Source organism: Motacilla alba, chromosome 5 (genome assembly GCF_015832195.1).
Source record: "Motacilla alba alba isolate MOTALB_02 chromosome 5, Motacilla_alba_V1.0_pri, whole genome shotgun sequence".
NCBI classification, from domain to species: Eukaryota; Metazoa; Chordata; class Aves; order Passeriformes; family Motacillidae; genus Motacilla; species Motacilla alba.
In genome coordinates this window covers 37,565,430-37,587,282 of record NC_052020.1, presented here as the reverse complement: position 1 = coordinate 37,587,282, position 21,853 = coordinate 37,565,430, and the positions used below count along the sequence as shown (strand labels likewise).

Genomic DNA, 21,853 nt, shown 5'->3' with positions numbered 1-21,853 from the left:
GCCTCTTTTGCCTTTCTCTGCATTACAGCTGACATAAGCAGAAGTAAATAGCAAGAGCTTTTCAATTCAGGAGAAAAATCTGCTTATATTTTACACAGCCTCCTTAGCTCAGCACTTCACTCTTTGGCACAACAAACCTCAGTGACTGGTACATTCTGCCAAGCACCTACCTTTCTTTGGGTATTAGTTAGAGACAAAATTAAAGTGTGAGTTCAGAAATTATGGTACTGTAATATTCAGCAGAAGAAATAGTGCTGGCAATTATGTCAGTGGTGACCAGTGAAGAGAACTTGTGTCAACTGACTGAGGTTTACTGTGATTTTAAATTGCTTAAAGGCTCCTAGACTTGGAAAGAGGTGAATATGTTTATCATTTTACAAACAAAATAAAAAGAAGCAATAGTCCAAAACCAAAATACTTTTCTATTTCAAAGTAATTTTACTCCAACCACAATATTTGATATTTGAGAACTTCATGGATTTGCACTTATATTTTCAAGGTGGCTTCAGTGAGAGAAGCAACAATAAATGACAACTCTATCCCCGAGTGTTGAAAGCAACTCCAGATTACTCTCTCCCTTGTTGTCATATTATTAAAATATCTGGACATTACTGCCAAGTTAGACATATTTAAATCTTCTGATTCCTCTTTCTAAAAAAGTATCTCTATCTCTGGCAATCCACTACTTGCCAGTTTTCTATAAATTTATTCCAAATTACCAGTATCTTTCCAGCAATGAGAGCTTCCAATATTTTATTGCTTCACCAGCTTTAGTGAGCATGCCATGTAATTTCCTCTGTCTTTATGGAGGCCTGGATTTACTGCGGCTAGCTTTACTTCCAGAGGCAATTACAAGTGAATTCATTTTTACTGTGTACTACATCCAGTGAGCATATAATCATCTTCTGGAACCATTCTGCTCTGGTCTGTCTCTTCCGTTAGGTATGAAGGTTTAACATCTTTGCCTTAGCTGTATTTGCACACTTTCCCCTCTGTGTTCATTTCCTCACATGCTCCCATTTTCCCAATCTCTTAAATCACCTTGGATTATTTCTGTTCTGTTAATGTTTGTTTAATGCATTGCATAATTTAATCTGTGAAACTTCAGATGATACCAAATTTATTCAACTAGCAGCTGCAACCCAGATCAAGGTCTTCTGAGACAGAGCAAGTAGGAAGAAAGTCTTTCCACAAAGGAATTGTTATCTTAGTAAATAAAAGGTGGGCATCAACAAATTTACTGAATACTTCCTGGTCTTTTACCTACTCTTCTTGTAATGAGCACTGAATAAATAATGTGTATGACCTCCACTGTCTCTTGAAATCCTCCACATTCATTAAATCTCCCTTATATTTCCATGTATCTTTCTGATATTTATATGCTTATATATTTAATTTGAAATGTTTTTTACCCCAAAACAACCTCTGGCTACAGGTAAAGATAACATGCTCAAAAGTAAAGGAAAGATCTTAGGTCTCCCAGTTAGGAAAGCTGCATGTACCCGTTGCTAAAGTAGGACACATCTGCTCCATCACTCCAGGAAAGCTGGAATCTATCAGGTAGCTGAGCACTCATCACTTGAAGTTAAAAACTGGTGCAAATGCCTGGACTTGTTCTGTCTTGTTAGGTCATTGGGAATTAATTCAGGACAAACTGTCTCCTCCAACACTGAGAAGCAACAAGCAATGCCAAGTTGTTACATCTGTGCTCCACATTCTGCTCTGGCCAGCAGATCCCTTATGTGTTAGTTCAGAGTTGTAGTGCTGGTAGGGAAGGGGAAAGGGCAATGTATTTTCCTTTATTCTTGAAAACTTCATGATTTGATCCAAATGACATTATTACATTAGCAGGGTTGCCCCAGCTGCCTGTCCAGAGACAAAACTGCAAGAGGCAAGGTAGGGTGAAGCAGCCCTTGATCACAAGCTGGAATTAGTATTGTTGCACAGAAATGCAAAACAAAATTTCACTAATTTTACTAACTGACTACCATATTCTGTGCATGTGTTCAAAATGGTATTTAACAAAAACTCTGTGTTTTCAAGATTTAAGTAAATTTCTATGTCTTTCAAAGCTTCTAAATCACGAACACACTCTGCCATAAGTATTTCTGAATCCAAAGAATGGTCCTCATCAACTGAATCCAAGCAAATGCCATCTAGTTTAACCTAGATATTTTTGCAAAATGCAGACTTCCATGCAGTATGTTTGTAACCATTGAAGTCCTCTTTGGAACAAATTTTTCTCTGGAAATGAACAGAGCTTTCTCTGCTTGAGTTGCGTCAAATGTTGTGGGTTGCTGGTGCTGAAAGCCTTGTTTAGTACCATTTTTTTTCACTACATCAAGGTACATCTCATCTGGTAAAGGCCCCCCAAAACATCAGTCAAATAAATTCATCTGCCTTTCTAAACATTTTTATTTAAGAATGTTTCAACATTGGTGTATACAACTGCACTCACCATTTTTCATGGGAATAAAAAATACTGAGGGTAGAGGGTCAGGGGACAGAAAGAAGCGTGAAGATCGAAATTTGGCTATCAAAAGAAACATCAGGTAGGAAACCTTTGTAAATATTTCTACTTAATATTTCTTAGGAATTTCTACTTACTTTTTTAGAAAGAAATTTACAAGTAAACATCTCTTACAGGGAATACAATTTTGCGATCCCCATAACCATGAGTACGCTGACAAACTTTGTAGTCTGATTTAAAAACAACCCCGCTGCAACCAGAAGAGTCAAGGCTTTGAACAACACGTAAGAATGCAAAAAAGTGAAGGGGGAACCAGAAAGGCATAGCCGAAACAAGGGCGGCCATGTGATGTACTGAAATAAGCACTGCTGGTCCTTCCCCCGCGAAGGAGGCCTCTGTGGAGCGGCTCCCGCAAGGCGCGGCCGGGGCCGGGGCAGAGGGAGCGCGGGGCCGGCCGGGAGCGCGCCCCCTCAGCGGCACGGGAGCGCGCCCCCTCAGCGGCACGGGAGCGCGCCCCCACAGCGGCACGGGAGCGCGCCCCTCGGCCCGGGCCGGCGCTGCGGAGCCTCGCCATTGGCTGCCTGGCCTGTCCATCAGCGCGCGGGGCGGAGCCAGCGCCAGCGTTCGTCATCGCGGAGCGACGGCGCGGCCGCGGCCCGTCCCGGTGTCATGGCGGCGGCGGTGGCGGCGCCCGGCCCGCTCCCGCCCGGCGCCCCCGCTCCGGAGGTCGACCCTGCGGCCTCTGAGGTAGCGAGCAGCGCCCTGCGCTGTCTGGCCGGGCTGGCGGGGCAGGTGAGTGAGTGCGGGCGGAGGGAGAGGTCCTGGGCGGAGCTGGGCTGGGCGCCGCGCCCGCCTCGCATCACCTCGCTTTGGGGGCCCACGCAGGGCTGGCTCCTGCTTGGCCCCGGCCTGCGGGGCCCTTGTGGGCTCCAGGAATAGGGAGCAGCGCTGCAGAGGACATAAATCTGCCACAGACAAGGGAGCTGCCTCTCTTGGGGGAGTTGTTGGCGCTTGCCTGGCTTCTGCCTCCCGCGCTCCCTCCGGCCGGGGCAGCCCCAGCGTGCGCGGCTGCTGCTGCTGCCTCTGTCCCGCAGCGGGACCGTGCCTTGGCCTCGCAGTGACGGGACGTCGCGTGCCACTTTGTAGTTCGACGGATGATCTTTTCCATGGGAAAGTGCAATTTGCTTAATTGCTGCATCTTAATTAATTGCTCTGATTTGAAAAGCTACCGAAAGCTTGCTGTGCATTAAATCAAAATAAACGATCAGGAGCTTGAAGTTAGCCCTGCCTTGGTAGTGACATGCTATGGAACACACAGTATATCTAAGGGTCAGAATTTTTAAAGGTGCTCTGCTCTATGGTACTTAAGTTGAAACACCTACTTTATGTTTAGTAATGTCTGTGAGTTGTGTAACAGATGTCACAGCAGTTGTGGAAGGCCCTTATCAGGAGAAGATTTAGTATTAACTTATTTATTGTTATAAACAATATACAGATTAATTTTCCACTGTGGAAACATTTATGCAGTTCTGTGAAGGCAGTAGAAGCACATTTTTACTTCAAGAGTTAGCAGTTTGAAGGTTTGGGGCCAGATGATGATCAATAGCTGCAGGAGCTAGTGTAACTTAATGCAAGTTTGGTACAGAAATGGGCTCTTAGATGCAGAGGCAGTTTAGGAGTAGCTGCTGGCTGATCTGAAATGATTTTTTAGAGTGTTTCACCTCTCATATGTATAGAATTCTATTATATTTGCTTCTCTCTAAGTATGCTAGCAATTGTCTCTGTTTTCAGACAAAAGGCAACCACAATGAAGGGCTTGATAATTCGGGCACTTAGTTAAGAGTCTGTTTTCCTGTCTCTGAAATGGTTACAAACTGCCATGGCTTTTGAACACTAAAGCACTAAACAGTGTGATGTTCAGACAGGGCTGGCTCATAGGGTTACTGAGTCATGAAACTATCTATTGAAGTTTAAAGGCCCCTTAATTCTTCCTGGTGAAAATTGTGAATGTGATTAATGAAGAGCTAGTGATTGTCAGTTTATCTATAAGTGTGAGGACAGCACTATGAATGACAGTAGTAGAACACATCAGAGAAAATTTGGAACTCTTGTATATATGAGAAACACAAAGGAGATTAAGGGGAAACTTTCCTGAGCTTTTAACTAGGGCATTCATCCCAAGTTTATTAATTGTTTCTAAACTACATTAAAAACTCTTATTTTTCCCTCTGGACTTCGGCAGCTTACTTTTCTCCAAAGCTGACTCTACAACTAGCATGTCACTGGAAGGGCCGTGGTGATTTTTAAAAATAACTGGGTGTGCACAGACCATTGTGAGAGAACTGTTTAGATTGGCTGCATCTCCTCAGTAGAGTTACAGTAGCTATGGTGCAGAGTATAATTGTCTTCTTTGGTGTCTGGAGTGTCTTCTTTCCATGACAACAGACACATTTTACTGTCCAGTGCCCTGGTTGGATAAGGATCTGGTTGCTCCACCTAACTGTGAAAGTCCTTTCAGTTGCTCAGTTATGATCCTTGCCAGTTGCTGAGTTACACACTTGTCTGCCAGTGCTTGAGTTGTGACAGATTTAACTGCTGTCTTCTACCCCCTTATGGCTTCTAGCAAGCTGTCTTGCACTTCTAACTGAAACTACTGATTCCCCGTTTCCCTTCCATAGAGATGACCGAGCATGTGCCAGATCGTTAGCAGTCACAGTTTGATTCATTATAGTGGTTTGGGTTGGATTTATGCTGGTAAATAGAGCTGTAAGCAGGAATATTTCTGGCACAGGATTTTTTTACTGGAGCAATCAGTGGCAGTATGTGACCAGGAGGACATCTGAGAATAACAGCTCTTAAAACCAATATAGCTGATCCTGAAAAGTTATTTAAGATTCAAGTGATAGCCAGTGTTTACATAAAACAAATTTCAAAGGGCTGAAATTGCATATGACCCTCTAAATTGAATAGGCTGTGGACTTGCAATTAGTCAAAGGCTTTGAAGTTATCAAAACACTGAATTTATAAATCTGTTTGTCACAGTTCTACTAAGTAGTAGGATGTGAAAGCTGAGAACTTACTCTCTTATACTAGAAACTTTTGTTGATGCAGGAGGGGTTTATTCTTGACTTTTATTTAAAAGCAGTGTCTGTGAGTTAAAAATATGACTGGCCTCTAAGTTATTTTAATTTACAAGTTCTGTTGCTTTTTGTGCCTTGAACCGCCTGGACAGCAGTTGTCCATTATGAAATGAAGGCACATATCGGCTTACTCTTCTTGAAAAAGGAGGCTTATTAGGAAATTGCAGTAGCACTTCTATTTTGTTTCATTTGGATGACTTAATGTACACCTTTTTTACCCTGTCAGTAGACTGTAATATAGCATATAGGAGATATTACTCTGGAAACTTCAGACAGAAATACGTACTTCAGATGATCACATGCACAGGCTTAATTCCTAAAGTAAATTCTATTCCTACTATGTTCTAAATACATTCTTGATTTTGAAACTTCTTTAAAATTAGTATATCCTAGAACATTTATTTTCCTACATCCTGTGTATTTGGCTTAAGTACTAAACAGGGATAACCATTTGTGAAAATTATCTAAAATACATTGTATGTCTAGTCAGACTGTCTCCCTTGCAATGTAATTTGGGAACTAACCCTGAATTTAGCAAGGCTGATCTTTGACTAAAGGAGGAAGGTTCGGGCTTATAATTCTTTACAAAATTAATGCTGAGATTTGAAACTAAGGTGGGACAGCTTCTCATCCACAGCTTTGCCTTCAGAGTGATGGAGGCATTTCTTGTGTCCAGTTCTCGGTGTTTCATACACTTTGTGCTGGCTTCAGGACATGAGTGCATATGCATTCTGTGTTCTTGTTTATGATGTTTGATGCTGTTAGAAGTTAAATGTCTTTAGACCGAAGGTCACTTTTGTCATTTTCCTGAGGTACTTTTTCTGTTTCCACCCCCGCTTTTTATTTTAATGGAAGGAGTGAGGAATAGATGTACAAGTATGCATATGAACTGGGAATTCTGTGTTACAAGCAGAGTACCTGTAGGTCCTCTTGATTTCAAAGAAGAATTTTATCTGTATTTAGAATTTGGGGTATCACTTGCAGCATGCTTGGTTGGGGAACAACCTTCTTAGCTTTGGGAGATGAAAGTGACCATCTTGAGAAATGCTTTAGTGTAACAAAAAGGGCAAATTGGGTGTGAAAGTGTGTTATCCCATTAGAGTTTATTGACAATCATCTTTGTATTAGGAGGTGTATTTATAGTTTATAGAAAGCACACAGTTCTTTTAAACAATACTTCAAATTTATTATGTGTGTTTTTCTTTATTGTCTTGGGAGTTAAATATTGCAGTTCCTTGGAAGTGAGAATAGACTGTGGCAATTGTTCGTTTCAGTATGAATGCATACACAGGAAAATAGTGTGATTTGAAAATAGGTTTAATAATGGTGTTGTGTAATCCAGAGTTTGTTAAACTTTGAGATATTAAAAATACATGTTTTTATGCACTTATTTTTAATATAAAGCTTCCTTTGGATTAGCAGCAAGTAAAAATTCAAGAATGTGCCATGGTGTTACATCAAGGCATGAGTCATTCAGGCATAGATGGTCTTGCAATCTTGGAATAAAATTCATGAACTTACAGGAGACTGCTATCCTGGGTCATGGGTCTTCATGCTGGTGGTTCTAGTATCCATTAAAAGAAAAGATGGTGTGGGTGATTAACATGAACAATAAGCTTTCATACATAAACATTAATTAAATAAAGCTAAGGACTGAATTAATACAATGAAAGCATGATAAGTTAGTAAGGAATTTTTAATTTTTGAATATATTCTACAAATACTACCTTATTTGGAAAATGATAGCTGCTTGGACTATATTTGTTATCAAATCTCCAATGTTCTAATCTGAAATTGGGATGGGTCTGTATGAGACTGAACATGATTGTTGTCTTGTAGGACTCTTGTATACTTTTTTGATGTTAATACATATAATGTAATTGTTTATTGTTTTGCCCTGTTGAAGCTTAATCTCGGAGAGGATATTGTGAAAGTTGTAATCGATTGGAGCAAGCTTCAGAGCACATCAGCACTTCAGCCAGCCTTGCTCTTTAGTGCACTTCAGCAGCATATTTTATGTTTACAGGTAAATATTTCATGGGACACATTTGCCTTGACAACAGCGATCAACAACTAAAAGTAATCTCAACTGTAAAATTCCAGTAATTTTGTTCTTACATTGCTGTGTTCAGTAAAAAAGGATTGCAAAAGTATTAAATGCTTGGGATTCCACTATGCTCCATAGGTACTCACATTTACGGATTTTTCAGAATAGCCACTGTAGGTGAGCAGGCTGAATAAATGCAGCCTCATTGATTTCTAGACTTGCATTGTAAATGGGATACATTTCCATCTATGGTGGGTTATAATTAAGCAATAAGACACGGCAGGTGTGTGTCATGCTATGATAATGATTCCATGCGTTGGGTGAGTTTTGAGGCTCACAGAGTGCTTTCAGTGGTTCAAGAAGTGGCATTATCCCAGCATGACACATCCTGGAGTGTCTTACTGCAATTAAATATATTTTCAACGTAGTTTTTTTTTTTTTAAGAGTAATTTCTTTGACATTAATGTCTCATCTTGCCAAGTAGCCAGTCACCATTACTGTCATTTCTTTTAACTATTTGAAACTTTCCGACCCTGCCAAAAGTAATTTAGTTGCATGGCAGGGAGGGTTAGCAGTTTGTCAGCTGGTAACTGAGCAGTGTTTTGACCTTGATAGTTCATATGTAGAAGAGGGGATTTGAGTACTACTATTTTACTTCAGCTAGTCAATGAATTATTTGAGGTGCCTAGTACTGAGAGGATGAAAAGGGAAGTTTCTGTATTTTCTTGTCTGTAGGTAAAAGAAAGACCTTTTGTTTTCCAGACATTCACCAGATCTTTGGTGTTATGAGCAGAAAGAGAATATGTGCAAGATAAAAGCAAATAAAATTTACATCCAACATGTAAGAATGCTGCAAGTTGGAGTTTGATTCCATTTTGGAAAATATGACTGCTAAAAGCCATGTTGTCTTTAAAAAAAATTATTTTAATTTATAGAGGAAAAATAAGCAGTGAAATTCAGACTAGATGAAACTGATGGAAATTAAAAATAGACAGGGACATATATTTGAACTGAGGTTGTGATGTTACATCGTACGTAAGAGTTACTGCAGTAAAATAAGCATTTTTCCTGCCACAAATGTCAGTGCCTTTTCTCATTTAATTTCATGACCTAAGTAGATAATCAACTGTGTCAAGCAAAGCATGTGCTCATGCTAATGCCTATGTATTTCATGTCTGTGTTCTCTCATTCACTTGGGCAACTACAGTTTCAAGTGGAGAATGTAGTGCTGATGTGATAAAGGCTTTACAGTGTAAGAGCACCAGATTTCATGTTAAGGAGGAAAAATACTAAGCCTTACTGTTCTGAGTAAGCATTTGAATGACATGTTAATTAAGTGGCATTGATGCCAGTGACAGAAGCTTTGATTTAGCTAGTAACACAGGAGTATGGGCAGATTTTCACAGAAATTTGGGAGTTTTCCTCTACAAACCTCTAAAAGACATGTCAAAAAGGTCAGAATCGTGGTGTGCACAATATTTGGAACTTCTTTTTAATCTTATTACTGTGTTGCATCAGAGGAAGATGTTGTAATTCCCAAAATTATTTCCATTAGTCTGGAAATTGAAATAGTACTTGTCTTCTTGGCTTTGGGACTTTTGGACTGTTTTTTTTTTTTGAACCCTAATACACTGTTTTCTTTGTTCAGCCTCTCTTAGAAAAACTCCAGTCATTGATCAAAGAGGAAAATATAGGCCATGTTGAACCTGGAGGTAAAACAGAAAGCCAGACAAGTTTAGATGTTTATGATGGTAACAGTCAGACTGAAGAAAAATATGGAAGTTATGACTTGAGAGATCTGAAGGATGCTCGTTTCAATTTTGATCCAGAAGTGGTCCAAATAAAAGCTGGAAAAGCAGAAGTAAGTGATTTATGTGAGTTTAAAAACAGAAAGACCTTTCTAAATTTTAAATTTAAAGAATGAAATAGATATATGCCTTCATGTTTATTACCTGCAGATTGACAGGCGGATATCAGCCTTCATCGAGAGGAAACAAGCCGAGATCAATGAAAATAATGTCAGGGAATTTTGCAATGTTATTGATTGTAATCAAGGTAACTGGCTAGCCGGACTTTAATCTTCATAGTAATTCAAGTTGTGTGGGGATTTTTTTGTTGATTTGTTTTTGGGGGTTTTTTTTGTTTGTTTTGGTTTTTTTTTGTTTTTCAAAAGCACTAATCTATATTTAAAACAGAACTTTTTTTCAAGAGTAACTTTGTTTTAAAGTTTAAAACTTGCATGTGTACTGCAGATGTCAGAATAATAAATTGAGTAGTCACTGGATGACAATGTTTAATGCATCCCATACAGAAAGATTATATCTATTATTGTGTTAATTTTAAGAACTGCTATCTTGGATCAGATGATTTTGTAGCTATTGTTCCCAGTGTTTTAACTAGGTTTCCTCCAAAGGAAATGGAATTGCAATTCATAAATGTCTTGTGAGTTGCATATTCACATTGAAGTTAATTTAATGCTAGTTAAATTACAAAGAAGTATTTTTTACAATGAATTTGAATTACTAGCTACTTGAAATGACTTTTTAACATTGCTCACATTGTAGTACAATTGGCTGTATCTGTAACCAATCTTAAATCCATTTGGCAGACTGGATCCCATTTACAGGATCAGTAGCTGTAGCCAAATGCATCTTGGAAGTTAAGACAATTTTATATACATAACTACATAAGTTGTACAGAGATATTTTCTAAGTACCTGTGAACCCACATGTGCATTGTCTCTTTGAGGTACTTAAACTCTTAGAGATCAAAGCTTATTGTTCACTAAGCTTTGTAGAGAATTTAACTGCTTGAATGTTGGAATGCAAAGGACAGCCAAAGTTTAGTAGAATATGCTAGATAGTGAAACCTTGTTTCCCAGAATTGGTAGTTATGTACAGAAGAATTGATAATAAGACTTGTCTCATTGTTCGGGTGTAATAAAATATGTGTAGAGCTTTGGTGTAATGAACAGAGATTTCTATGAAAATAGAAACATCAGAATAAATGAAGGTGCTCCATAGTATAGGTTTTGTGGTTAGGCTAAGGAAAGAAGTCACATGGATCAGAATAAATGCAGAAAGATTTAGGAAAGAATGCTGACAAATAAACTAGATCACAGTCGAAAAATAGGAGAGTTTCAGAAAAAGACATAAAACCAGAATAACAGTGGTAAGCAGGAGAAAGGCTTCTGTACAGGAAGAAGGAAATAAGTTACAGAGAAATGCAGTGAAAAGTAAGAACCAAATAAATTTGGTCCTGCTCCAGTAAACTTCTATATACACATGTGAATACATTTATATGAGTGACTTATCCAATTAAAAGCAGTAAATTCATGCAAATGTGTGAAACTATTAATGGGCAAGTGATTGTAGAATGAATTAAGTATTTTTTTTTATTGATTTTTTTGTTGTTTGAAGCATTTTAATTAGATTCGTTTAAAGCATCAAAGCTGATGGTGGTTAGAATATTTTTAATTATAAATACAGAATTTGGATCTCACTTGTTATATCATTATTTATTTAGAAAATAGCTGTGCCAGAACAGATGCAATTTTCACACCCTATCCTGGATTTAAAAGTCATATAAAGGGTAAGCAACTCTTTTAATACCCATTTCAGTGTCCAGATATAACAGCACTGATAAGTTTTTGATATCAAAACTTTTTATAGAATGTCAAAATTGCAAACAAAATGTATTGATTTTCTTACTCTAGTGAATACTTTTACATCTTCATTTATGTCTTCAAGGTTTTAAATCCCATAACTGCTTCACTAAATGAATGGTTAGGCACTAAAGACCAAAACAAAATAGCCTATTTTCATTGTCTGAAAGGAAATGTGGAAAAGATAAAGCAGGACAGAGAAGGTGAACAATTAGTTTTTCTTCTAAGGTGAAACCGTCAATAAGGAATTGAGATTAAATAGGATTATCTTCTATTTTTCGTAAGTTTGTGCAAGTGTCTTGAAATAGAATATAATTTTCAGACAGTGGAAGTTCTCAGGCATAGATTTATAAGAAGTGACAAGCTGGGGAATGAATTTATCACTGCACTATTTTTTGGAAAGAATATAGAAATTATGTCCAACAGAAGTTGTGTGTAATATATTGGTTGTTCATCTGCTGCTCTCTAGGTGTACGCAAGTTATCCTTCTTAAAAACAAACAAAATAACCAAAATGAGAATGAAAGCAACCCTCTTTTGCAATTTTCAAAGTGGTAATACTCAGTTATCCACTTGATATTGGTCCTAGAAACCAATTAATTCTTTTGAATTCTTTAATTTAGAATAATACTGTAAAGCAAAATAATAAATTTTGAAAGGTATGGTGAGCTAAGAAGGAAATGGGGAAGTGAGTTTGATTTTAGAATCTTTCACAAAGAACCTCTTTCAATAGTCACTGTTTTAAATTGAGTATTAATTTGTTGGTTGGATGGCAGCATAATACAGGAAAAAGAAGGGAAGCTTTCACTTCAGGGAGCAGTTCAGGACTGAAATGTGAAAAACATTTAGAAAAGAATTGGAAGTAAAACCAGCATAAACTCAAGCAAGAATGCAGCATGTTGCACTCACGAAGGTGTATGTATGTATGTAGGATGATGTGTGTGTGCGTGTGCTTCAGCATCTGGATCTGCCAATATAGTCTTTAAATCGGCAGTACACTGCAGTAGTTCTATGAGGAGAACTTAAGAAATTACTCTGATGTAATGAGAAATGAGCAAAATCTTCTGATGAAGACATGGTTCAGCGTGGGTAAAAGATAGTCCTAGATGCAGCTAAGAGTCACTAAAGCTTTTATCCAGATGACAAAAATGAAAGTGAACTTTCTTGCTGAGGTTTGTATTGGTTCTTCCAGTTGTGTACCTCCCCTCATCTTCCTGTATTTATGATGCTTCCTGTAATATTAAGTCTGGCCTCTTCTTTGCATTCAGCGAAGCTCTCATGTGCAACTGCTGACATAGATATCAAGGTTTCTGCTGTTTATCAGCCGCTGATGACAAATTCTTGACACTGCCATTCTACATGAATGTATGAGTAATTCTTTTACTTTGCATATGTAAAATCCAGGGGTTTTGTTAGGCTTAGTTACTCATGCAAAAACATAAGTAAGTGCTTTTACTTGAACTTTTGATCTTACTGTGTGTGAGACCCTTCATATGCAAGACTTCTGTAAAACTGATTTAACACAGGTTTTCGTGCTTCAGTATTTCGATTCTTTTAGTTAGATCCGCTTTGTGTTTCATGTGCATATATGTGAAATTTATTTTCTCTTTACCTAGTTTCTAGGGTAGTAAATACATATGGACCTCAGACTAGGTCTGAAGGAATGCATGGCTCCAGTCACAAAGCCAGTGTACCCATGCATGACTGTGGAAACCAAGCTGTTGAGGAGAGATTGCAAAACATTGAAGCACACTTACGCTTACAAACAGGTTTGTGTGATGTTATAATTTTAACATTGGTGTGCCATTTTATACTAGAGTTATGATTACTGTGGTGAAACTGGGCAAGTCTATAAAAACTGATACTGTAAAAAAAGTATCTAGATCCACTGAAGGGTTTCATTCACCCCACGTAAAGTGATCTGGTGTTTAGGGTTTTATGCCCAAAATGGAACCCAGGTTTATGCACAATTTGAGATGCTGAGTTAGGAAATGTACACTTTATGTGGTGGCAAATAAGAGAGAGGCACATCAGAACAGGATTTAAAATAATATGGAATATCTGGAGATTGGGGTTCTCTATACCCACTGGAGTCCTGCCTTGACCCACTTAACAGGAAAAGCTGAGTTTAGGACTAAGGGCTGCTTCATGGACAACTTGTGGGCTGGTGGTAGAATCAACAAAAAGAATGACCTGAAACCTTTTCCTAAAGATGGCTGTTTCTTGAAGTACATTTAGGAGTAAAGCTTATTTCCCATAATGTGGAAAGCGTGTTGTCACTACTTCTCTTTAGGCCTGCGAACATGAGTCCATACCTTTCTAAAGGCACTAAAGTAAATGCCGTAGCTGTCAGGCTATTGATGTTTTATAGGTAGTTGCTTTCCTCACCCCAGCCCTGGTTTTCCGTAATATAGCACTGAGGGACAATGAGGCACTTATCAAGGAGAAATTAGTATTTTTCTTGAAAATTATTTTCAAAACAGAACAGAAGCCCTATCTCCATCTAGTAAAGTGAATTTTCTATACATGACACTGCAGACATGCTTGATTTTTTTTTTCTTCTGAATACTGAATAGATGACAATCCATTATTTTAAAAATATTTGGAACATTGACTAGATTGCTAGAATCCTGTGACTGTGTAGTGGATTAAAGTTCTCTGGTAGCAAGGAGAGTAAGATATGCATTGATACACTTGAGGTGGCAGCCAGAGCTTTATGCTTAGCTCTATAGCTGTCTCAAAAATAAGGTGGCTTTTGTGCATAGAAGCAGAATTTGTAAGTGGCTGGCCAGCATTAGGGTTACAGTGTGTAACTTTGGAGTTTATGCATATCAGGGACAATGACTGGAGGTAGCTAAGGAGGGGTCCTTGCTTCCAGGTTGTGCCTCTAATAGGTGATCAAATTTTATTTGAAGGAATGGGTCAGGTAAACTATAGTATAGGTTAAGAAGATGGAAGCATGCAATACCAGCTCAACTCCTGTTCAAATCAGCAGTCATGGGGAGCATCTCAATATTATTTGATGCATACCCCAGCAGCTGTGCAAAAATACTCATCTGAGCAGGTAACATGCCTTAGCTACCTGTTCCACCAGTTTTTGCTTCCAGCAACAGAAAGAGTTAATCTTGACTTGCTGGTTGTTTTTCAGAACAGCTTCCAGTGCTAGTACTGCTCTTTTCCCTCTGCATTAAAGGAAAGCTATATTAAGAGTGATAAGTTAGCCAATTTAATTAGTAGATGCTGAGTGTTGAGTAGAAGGCAGAACTGAAGGAGTGAAACTACCTGCACAATTGTTTCTTTGAAGGGACAAAATAGAGGAATGGCCAAAAAAAATAAAATAAACCCCAACTTCACATTAGTTCTATTTTGGTCATCTGTGGAATAGAACTGTCTTGTCTAACAGACCCAGAAATAAAAGGAAATGAGTGTCAAAAAGTAAAATCTTGCTATGACCTTGGTTGTCAATACAGTTCAGAACCAGACTATCATTTAAATTGGAATAGCCAGTACTTAGTTGTGATGAACAGTTATTTCATATAGTTACTTCATTATAGAATACTATGGAGTGCAAATAAGATGCTTGCTAAGGCTGATCTTTTGATCAGTTCTATTTTTACATGGGGAAACAAGCCCAAGCTGCTGTAGTATAGATGAAAACAGCAAATGGGTTGAGTTGGGATTTTTTTTGGTGCTGTTGGTTTTGTGGTCTGAGTGGGGTTTTTTTTGTCAGGGTGGTTCTTGGGTGAACTTGGGGCTTTTTTGTTTGTTTGTTTTTTTGTTGTTTTTTTTTTTTTTTTTAGACCTCTGTTATTTAATTATTTAATTCAATACAGACATTCCCCACTCCTGTTCTCCCATCTATGGTCAGGCAAATGCTGTTCTTGTCACAACTCATACTTGTCCTCTAACCTCTGGTGCTCAGTGGAGATTGATATCTAAGATAGGTTTCTTTCACAACAAAGCTGAATTCATATGTAGTCTGCCATCCCATCTGCTCTCTCCTAATGCTGGTGTCAGCTTTGAAGTAGCAACATTTCATGACCGATGTGTTGCAAAGAGTGGTCATTAGTTGTTTCAGGGACCTTGACAGACATACTTCAGCCAACTGCGTGAAGTTGTCTTACTGCTTTCATTGACTACACTGGCTTATCAATCAGGTTTTACCCTGAATCATATTAATTATCCTTCCTTTATATTATCCCATCCATTTGTTTTGTTCAGCTACTGGTTGATAGCTAATCTTGAAGAATTCAAATGTCAGACTTGCAGTGTTTAGTTAAATAAAGTATTCAAGCGCTTTTCCTGATTTCTTTCCATTACTACTGATGTATTTAGGTGGTCCAGTACCAAGAGACATTTATCAGAGAATTAAGAAGCTTGAAGATAAAATCCTTGAGCTGGAAGGACTGTCTCCTGAATATTTTCAATCTGTAGTAAGAAATTTTCTTACCTTCTTCCAGCATATCTAAATGTGTTTATGCCTTTTGTGCTTGAATCTTTGATGTACAGAGAAAAACTTAGAGTCCGAGGGCAGACACTTTTAATAAACAACTCTGGCTTGGTGTAGTGGTTATGTTACATGTGGACCATCTAATCAAGTTCATATTTACCTAATTTCTCACTCAAAAGAAGAAAGTATCTGTTAGGGAAAAAAATTGCTGCCACCCAAGCTTAATTAATTTGTAAGCAATGTGTCAGAAAGTTTGTGTTTGTCCCCATTGCCTTAAAATCTGAAGTGCTGATTTTTGATACAAATCATTAATGGCTTTAAACAGCTGAAATCATTTGGGCTTCTGTACATGATCTGATTGCTAACGATATGTGAATAACTTCCAAAAGGATGAGAGAGTAAACTGTTTGAAAATTGCTTCATGTGCAATTTTCTTTATTTCTGGTTTTCAGGCAGAGCTTTGTCTCTCTCTGAATAGTATACCTTAATCTTCACTCACCAAAGGGTATTAGAACAAAGATAACATTAGTTGTTACTACATTAGGCTCTATTTGACTGGAAATTTCTTGTCCGTTATCTTGGTCTTCTTTCCCTTGTAACAATAAGAATGTCTCTTTTACTGTTGATTGCGATTTAATTTATATCTTCTCACTTCAGATTAGCCAAAGAAGAGTCAGTTAATAAAAATCAATAGCAGTAGTACACATTTTTGTTTAATTTTTTTAATTTGTGTTGGAGACCAGTAAAGTTCTTTATTTGTGAGGCTATTTCTTCAAGTGGCTGAAAACCAGAAGTTAAAACATAGACTTTCATAAGCTGAAATTTCAATTAAAAATGCTTTAGGATCTCTAGAATGAGGATAAGGGAAAAAATTGTGGTGGTGTCAGTAGTAGTGTTGCACAGCAATTAGCACATTTTATCTGAAGTTTTGCATAAATATTGATGTGGATATAGGCAAATTTTAGGGACAAAAATATTGACAGTTTCAAAAGCTCAATTCTGTCTGAAGGAAGCTTCAGTTAAATTGATAGTTGTTGACTGCCAAGTGTGGAGAAGCTTCAACAGCTTCTGACTGCTCTCCAGTAGTATTTCTCATGATCCAAAGTACTTAATTATAAAAAGGGTTTCTTTAATCCATGGAATGGCAGTCAGTGGGTTTTTTATACTTTAAAGACTCTTAACAATATTGTTACAGAATTATTTGTGGTCTGTCAGTGCAACATTAAGTCTGTTTTGATTGTCTTTTCCTCAGAGCTGTTCTGGCAAGAGGAGAAAGGTTCAATCTCCCCATGTAAGTGCTATTAACTCTTGTTTTCTTAAGTTTAGGATGTTTTGAGTGGAAAGTAAGCAGGAGTTCTATGAAGCAAGTATGTAAGTTCTCAGAAGTAGCTACATCAGTATTGGATGGCTTGCTGTCAGAGAGAGAAGAAAGGAGACAAAAAGCTAATGGATGTTACAATGACATGAATCTTCTAAGAATGCATACTAGGGTTTTCACCAGTTAGGAGGATGATTGAATAAAACAAATCTAAAATGCTGTTAATCAAGCTGAGAGTAATAGGCAATTTCTGTATTCTGATCAGCCCTCTATTAATGTCTTCCATTTTTGTTTTGTGGCATAGTGGTTTTTGTTGATTCAAAAACTATTTTTCAATTTGCTTTATTGGTTTATGAAAAGACAAAAGTAGTAATGGCTGGCTTGGCAAAAGTACAGCAGGAGGACCGAACATTATAGCAGATATTAACCTGTCAGTAAGACTTGCCATTTTCACAACACCATCACATAAGGCAATGCATTTACCATGTACCTCTTAGGCCACTAGAGAGAAGTTATTGGTGCAGGTTGGACCGTGGCTGGAACCTTGTCTGCTTCTAGCTATTACCTTGGAGACAGATGGACTGGGGAGAATGCTTAGAATGGGATATGGGCTATCTGAGACTTGAGAAAGTAGGCTTGTGTAGGAAAGAAAGTCCTGCATAGGGTGAAATATCTTTATAAAAAGGATGATGACCAGCCTGTGTAAGAAAACATAAAAAAAATTATCACGTTAAGTGGCACAGAGGAACTTGATGTTGGGCAGTAGGAAAAAAAACCCCTTTAGCTGTAAACCCAAGTTCTCAAAATCTAAGTAGTCTCATCCAGTGTTTTAACATGAAGGGATTTCTTAGGGTTTTTTATGAGCAGACTAGCCAAGCATCTAAGAAAAGTAGCATGAATATATTGATCCATGATTAGGACTGTCTTTCTTGCAAGTTTACATTCTTTTTCCTTTAAATTTAAATAGGCAAAGACTAGATTCGGACAATTCTGCAGAAGTAGTTCTATCACTTAGTACAATATGCAGTGACCTCAAGTATCAAGTGATAAGCCACTTCTCTGGCAATTACAAGATGTAAATGATTGTGATTTTTATTTTGTTCTTTTAGCAGAGCTATTCACTGGCTGAACTTGATGAAAAGATCAATGCTATAAAACAGGCATTACTGAGGAAAACAAAAGAAAGCAAGTTCAAGGAGGCTGAGCAGCTTCTTCGATAAAAGTGTTTTCAGAATCCTCATCATGATTTGTACATACCTAAACCATAGACCTGAGCAGTGTTCATCAGAGATGACTATCAATGAAGACAAAGCATGCATATAAGCTCCCTTTGGATGATCTTGAAAGCTTTCTTTCAGAGTAACTTGTTTAAAAGCAGTCTTATTAATGAAATAGTTACTTTCAAATGAAGACCGTTTCAGGAATGTCATTCTAATAATCCGTTCCCTTCTGTTATAAAGGAGGACTGCAGCATTGTTTGTATATGAAAAGTCTTAACCCTCACACAAAAGCTACATCTCACGTGTTATTCTTGGTGACTAAGTATTCAAAAGGACTATCTTTTGGATACTGTTCATGTAAGTAGTTTGCACAGACTTGTGAAATTAAATACTTCCTCAGAAATACACTGACTTGGGGAAAAAAATTACCTAAACCTTGCAGAATGCATGCTTACTTGTGGGTTTTTTTCTGTATTTGTCACTGTTTTCACAGCTGTTAGAAATGCAGCAAATTGCATTTGTGTGACAGGTGTTTATGGAAACACTATATGTGTAAATAAAAGCAACTGTTCTTCACTTTTTCAGTGTCTTGTGGGAATTCAAATTTCATAACATGTTCACAAACAATGTATTCTAAAAACCATCCCAGAGATTTTGAGGAGCATGCCAGCAAGGCATCAACTTCCCTTCTATATGCATGCTTACATGATTGAAGAATTGATGCTAGCTTAAAGTCTGACTTTTGGCCAGACAGTGAAGTGAGATTGTGTTGTGACTTTTTGTTTGGTTTTGTTTGTTTGTTTTTAATAAACCATTTTCTATTTATATAAGTTTTGTTTACTGTCTGTCATTATTTCAGTTTAGAAGAAAAGTAGCTGCTAGACAGAGTTTTATGTAAACTGCTCTGCTTCGAGCAGTCATTTTGTTGATGTCCCTGTATTAGTCTCTGTTACAGGTGTTGTGAACAGTACTGACTTGGCACAGCCTTTGAAGAATAGTAGGTGTTTTCTGTGACCTCGTTTTTTATCCAGAAAAACATTTGTTATAACAACTGCAGCTAATGTTTCTCTGGAGATGAACCAGCTGAGATGGGAGAGAAGGCTGCTTGAGCTCTTGTCCTGGCTCCAGGAAGGATGACAGTATGATAGTAACCTCTAAGGTGTTGCTTGTCCTTCCAGGAAGAGATCTGAGTGCCTCAGATACAGCAGTGGATATGAAGAGGTGCTGTTGCAGTTGAAGATTTTCATGTGCGTTACATATCAGTACAGTATCTTCCAGAGACTTTTGTTACATGAAGCATTGCTGTTGAACATCCTAACAAGTATGTTTCATGAGGGATGTTTTAGTGAAGCAGCACAGTGAGCTGCAACTTTCTTACTTCACACAGACCTTTTATGGTCCTCTGGCCCAGGAGCCATAGCTCCAAAGAGTACAATGTATAGTTGCTACGCCACACACTTCTAACTGTACTTGAAAGAGTGGTAGGAGGTGGCTGTTACCGGGCCAGGAGGAGTGGCCAAAGTGATGTAACTTTTATAAAGCAGTAGCCTCCACTCATGTGCATCATAATACAAGTACTGGTAACACATGGTGGCATGATGAATAGCTGAGGAAAGAACAGCAGATGTTCTCTGGATGGTAATTTATTAACCCTATATAATCTGTCAAATACAGGTGACAGACAAACTTGAATGTCATGTGGCATTCATCTTGCTTTGTTCCTAGTCTCTCTTTTGCCATTCTTTGGTTTCAAGTTCTTACTTTCCTAAATGCTTAATGCCAATGTGCTTGTACTGCAAAAATTGAGGGGGAAGATAGTGTCTGTTTTGAGCTGAATGTTAAATGTACTTGCATGTTTCAGAGGTCTGCCAAGCTGTTGGAAGTTTCCCTTCCTCTGCTGTATGACTTTATGTGAAGAGGCATAGAGGAACAGGATGCTCTACTGTGATCAGTGATGCTGGTCTTACCAGTTTATCCTTCCTTGCTTTTGTGTCCTTAGCTTTTACCTTCTACAACTAACTTCCACTGTCAGGACTGTTTCTGCAGAAAGATGAGCTCTCACCACCACCCCATAATAACGTGGGTGCAGGTTTGACCTCTTACACCACCCTTTTCCCAGAACTACACATTCTCCTGTGCTTCCTCTGCATCTGAAGCACTCCAGTGCTTGCTGATAAGTGCAGCTGCAGTAGCTGTAGTCTGAGAGGTAACCAAAGATTGAGCAAAAGCAAAGGAAGTACTTACTACCCTGTTGATGTGTCTCAACATGTAGACTACTGACTGAAGGAGTAGGGGGTGGCTACTGATGCTGAGAAATCCTCTCAAATGTCCACATGTTGAAGGTGAAACAGACTTAAAATAAACAGCACACGTGCTTGTGTGCCTAAATCAATGAAGAATCTGCTCTATGCTAATTGTTTTAATGGCAGTTGATTTGCTCATGGACAGAGATACCATCTTACAAGAAAACCAGAAGAAAAGTTTCTCAAATAACTTGCAAATTAAAGAGCTCTGGACTGACAGGCAGGGAGAATGCCTGTTGCTGTATGATAGATGTTCCTGCCACGATGCAGCCAAGTAGAGATGTCTCCACAAAAGCACTTAACATTCTTTCACAGGCCAACTTCAGAGAAATATACTGGTGCACTCACACCCTTCCATCCCTGAGAGAAGTGCAGCAGATGGAAGCTTAGCAAGAATCAGAGGAACCCTGAGCCTCTTGCCATCAGGCAGAAGGGGGGACCTAAAAGATGGGAGGGATTGGAAACAGGTCCCTGTTTGGAAGACAGGAGAATGCCCTACCGGCCTCTTTTGCCGTCTCAGGTGCACTTGTGGAATTGGTATGAGATTCTGGAACTTGATAATCAAGCAAATGATAGTGAAGGAGAAAGTCTACCCAGGGGCTCACCCAGAGCAAGTCAGTCAACCAGACACATGGCAACTATGGGTTTTATGAAAGAAAGAATGGTAGTTGTTGTAGTGATTTCCTTCTCAGGGAAACAGGGCCCTGTGTGCTGGCTGGATCCATCCCAAAGTCTGCTGCCTCCCTGGGGTTCAGGTAAGAGATGTTACTAGGAGATGAGTAACATCTGATTATTGCCCACTTCTGATTGACTGGGTTGTCAGTGATGATGCAGAAGAGACAAGTTTTAGGGCAGTTTAAAAGGACTTCAGGATGCTAAGATAACTGGTTGAAGGGATAGAAGCACCGGTGGTATTTCCCCCCATCCTTTCAGTAACAGGGAAGAATGATAAAAGTGAGCTTTTGCCTTTCCAGTTTTCACTGTAAATGACTTAATGGCATCCTTGTACTCTTCCTCAGTTGCCTGCCCCTTTTTCCAAATGGTATAAACTCATGTTTTTCCCCTGAGTTCTAGCAAAATCTCCCTTTTCAGCCGGTCTGGTAGTCTTGCCTGCTGGCTTGCCTGTGAGCACATAGGGACAGCCTGCTCCTGTACCTTTCAGATTTCCTTCTTACAGTATGCTAGCCTTTAAACCACATGTTGATGAGGTGAGTTCTCCTGTTCCTTTTATCATTCTTCCCT

At 38.5% G+C, this 21,853-nt stretch overlaps 1 protein-coding gene across 2 annotated transcripts; it reads left to right on the top strand.

Annotated features, from left to right (window-relative positions):
* The first annotated feature begins 3,098 nt into the window (after nt 1–3,098).
* Nucleotides 3,099–19,138, top strand: LOC119701762 (MAP3K12 binding inhibitory protein 1). 2 transcript variants are annotated; one of them, XM_038138864.1, is made up of 9 exons: nt 3,099–3,262; nt 7,517–7,636; nt 9,306–9,518; nt 9,616–9,712; nt 11,183–11,248; nt 12,937–13,089; nt 15,656–15,753; nt 17,023–17,061; nt 18,201–19,138. In XM_038138864.1, the coding sequence occupies exons 1-9, from the start codon at nt 3,140–3,142 to the stop codon at nt 18,306–18,308; spliced, it is 1,017 nt and encodes a 338-aa protein (XP_037994792.1). In that variant the 5' UTR covers nt 3,099–3,139; the 3' UTR covers nt 18,309–19,138. The 2 variants fall into 2 exon arrangements, with proteins under 2 accessions (XP_037994792.1, XP_037994791.1); XM_038138863.1 differs by having other exon boundaries at nt 3,100–3,262; nt 18,198–19,138.
* The last annotated feature ends 2,715 nt before the right edge of the window (nt 19,139–21,853 follow it).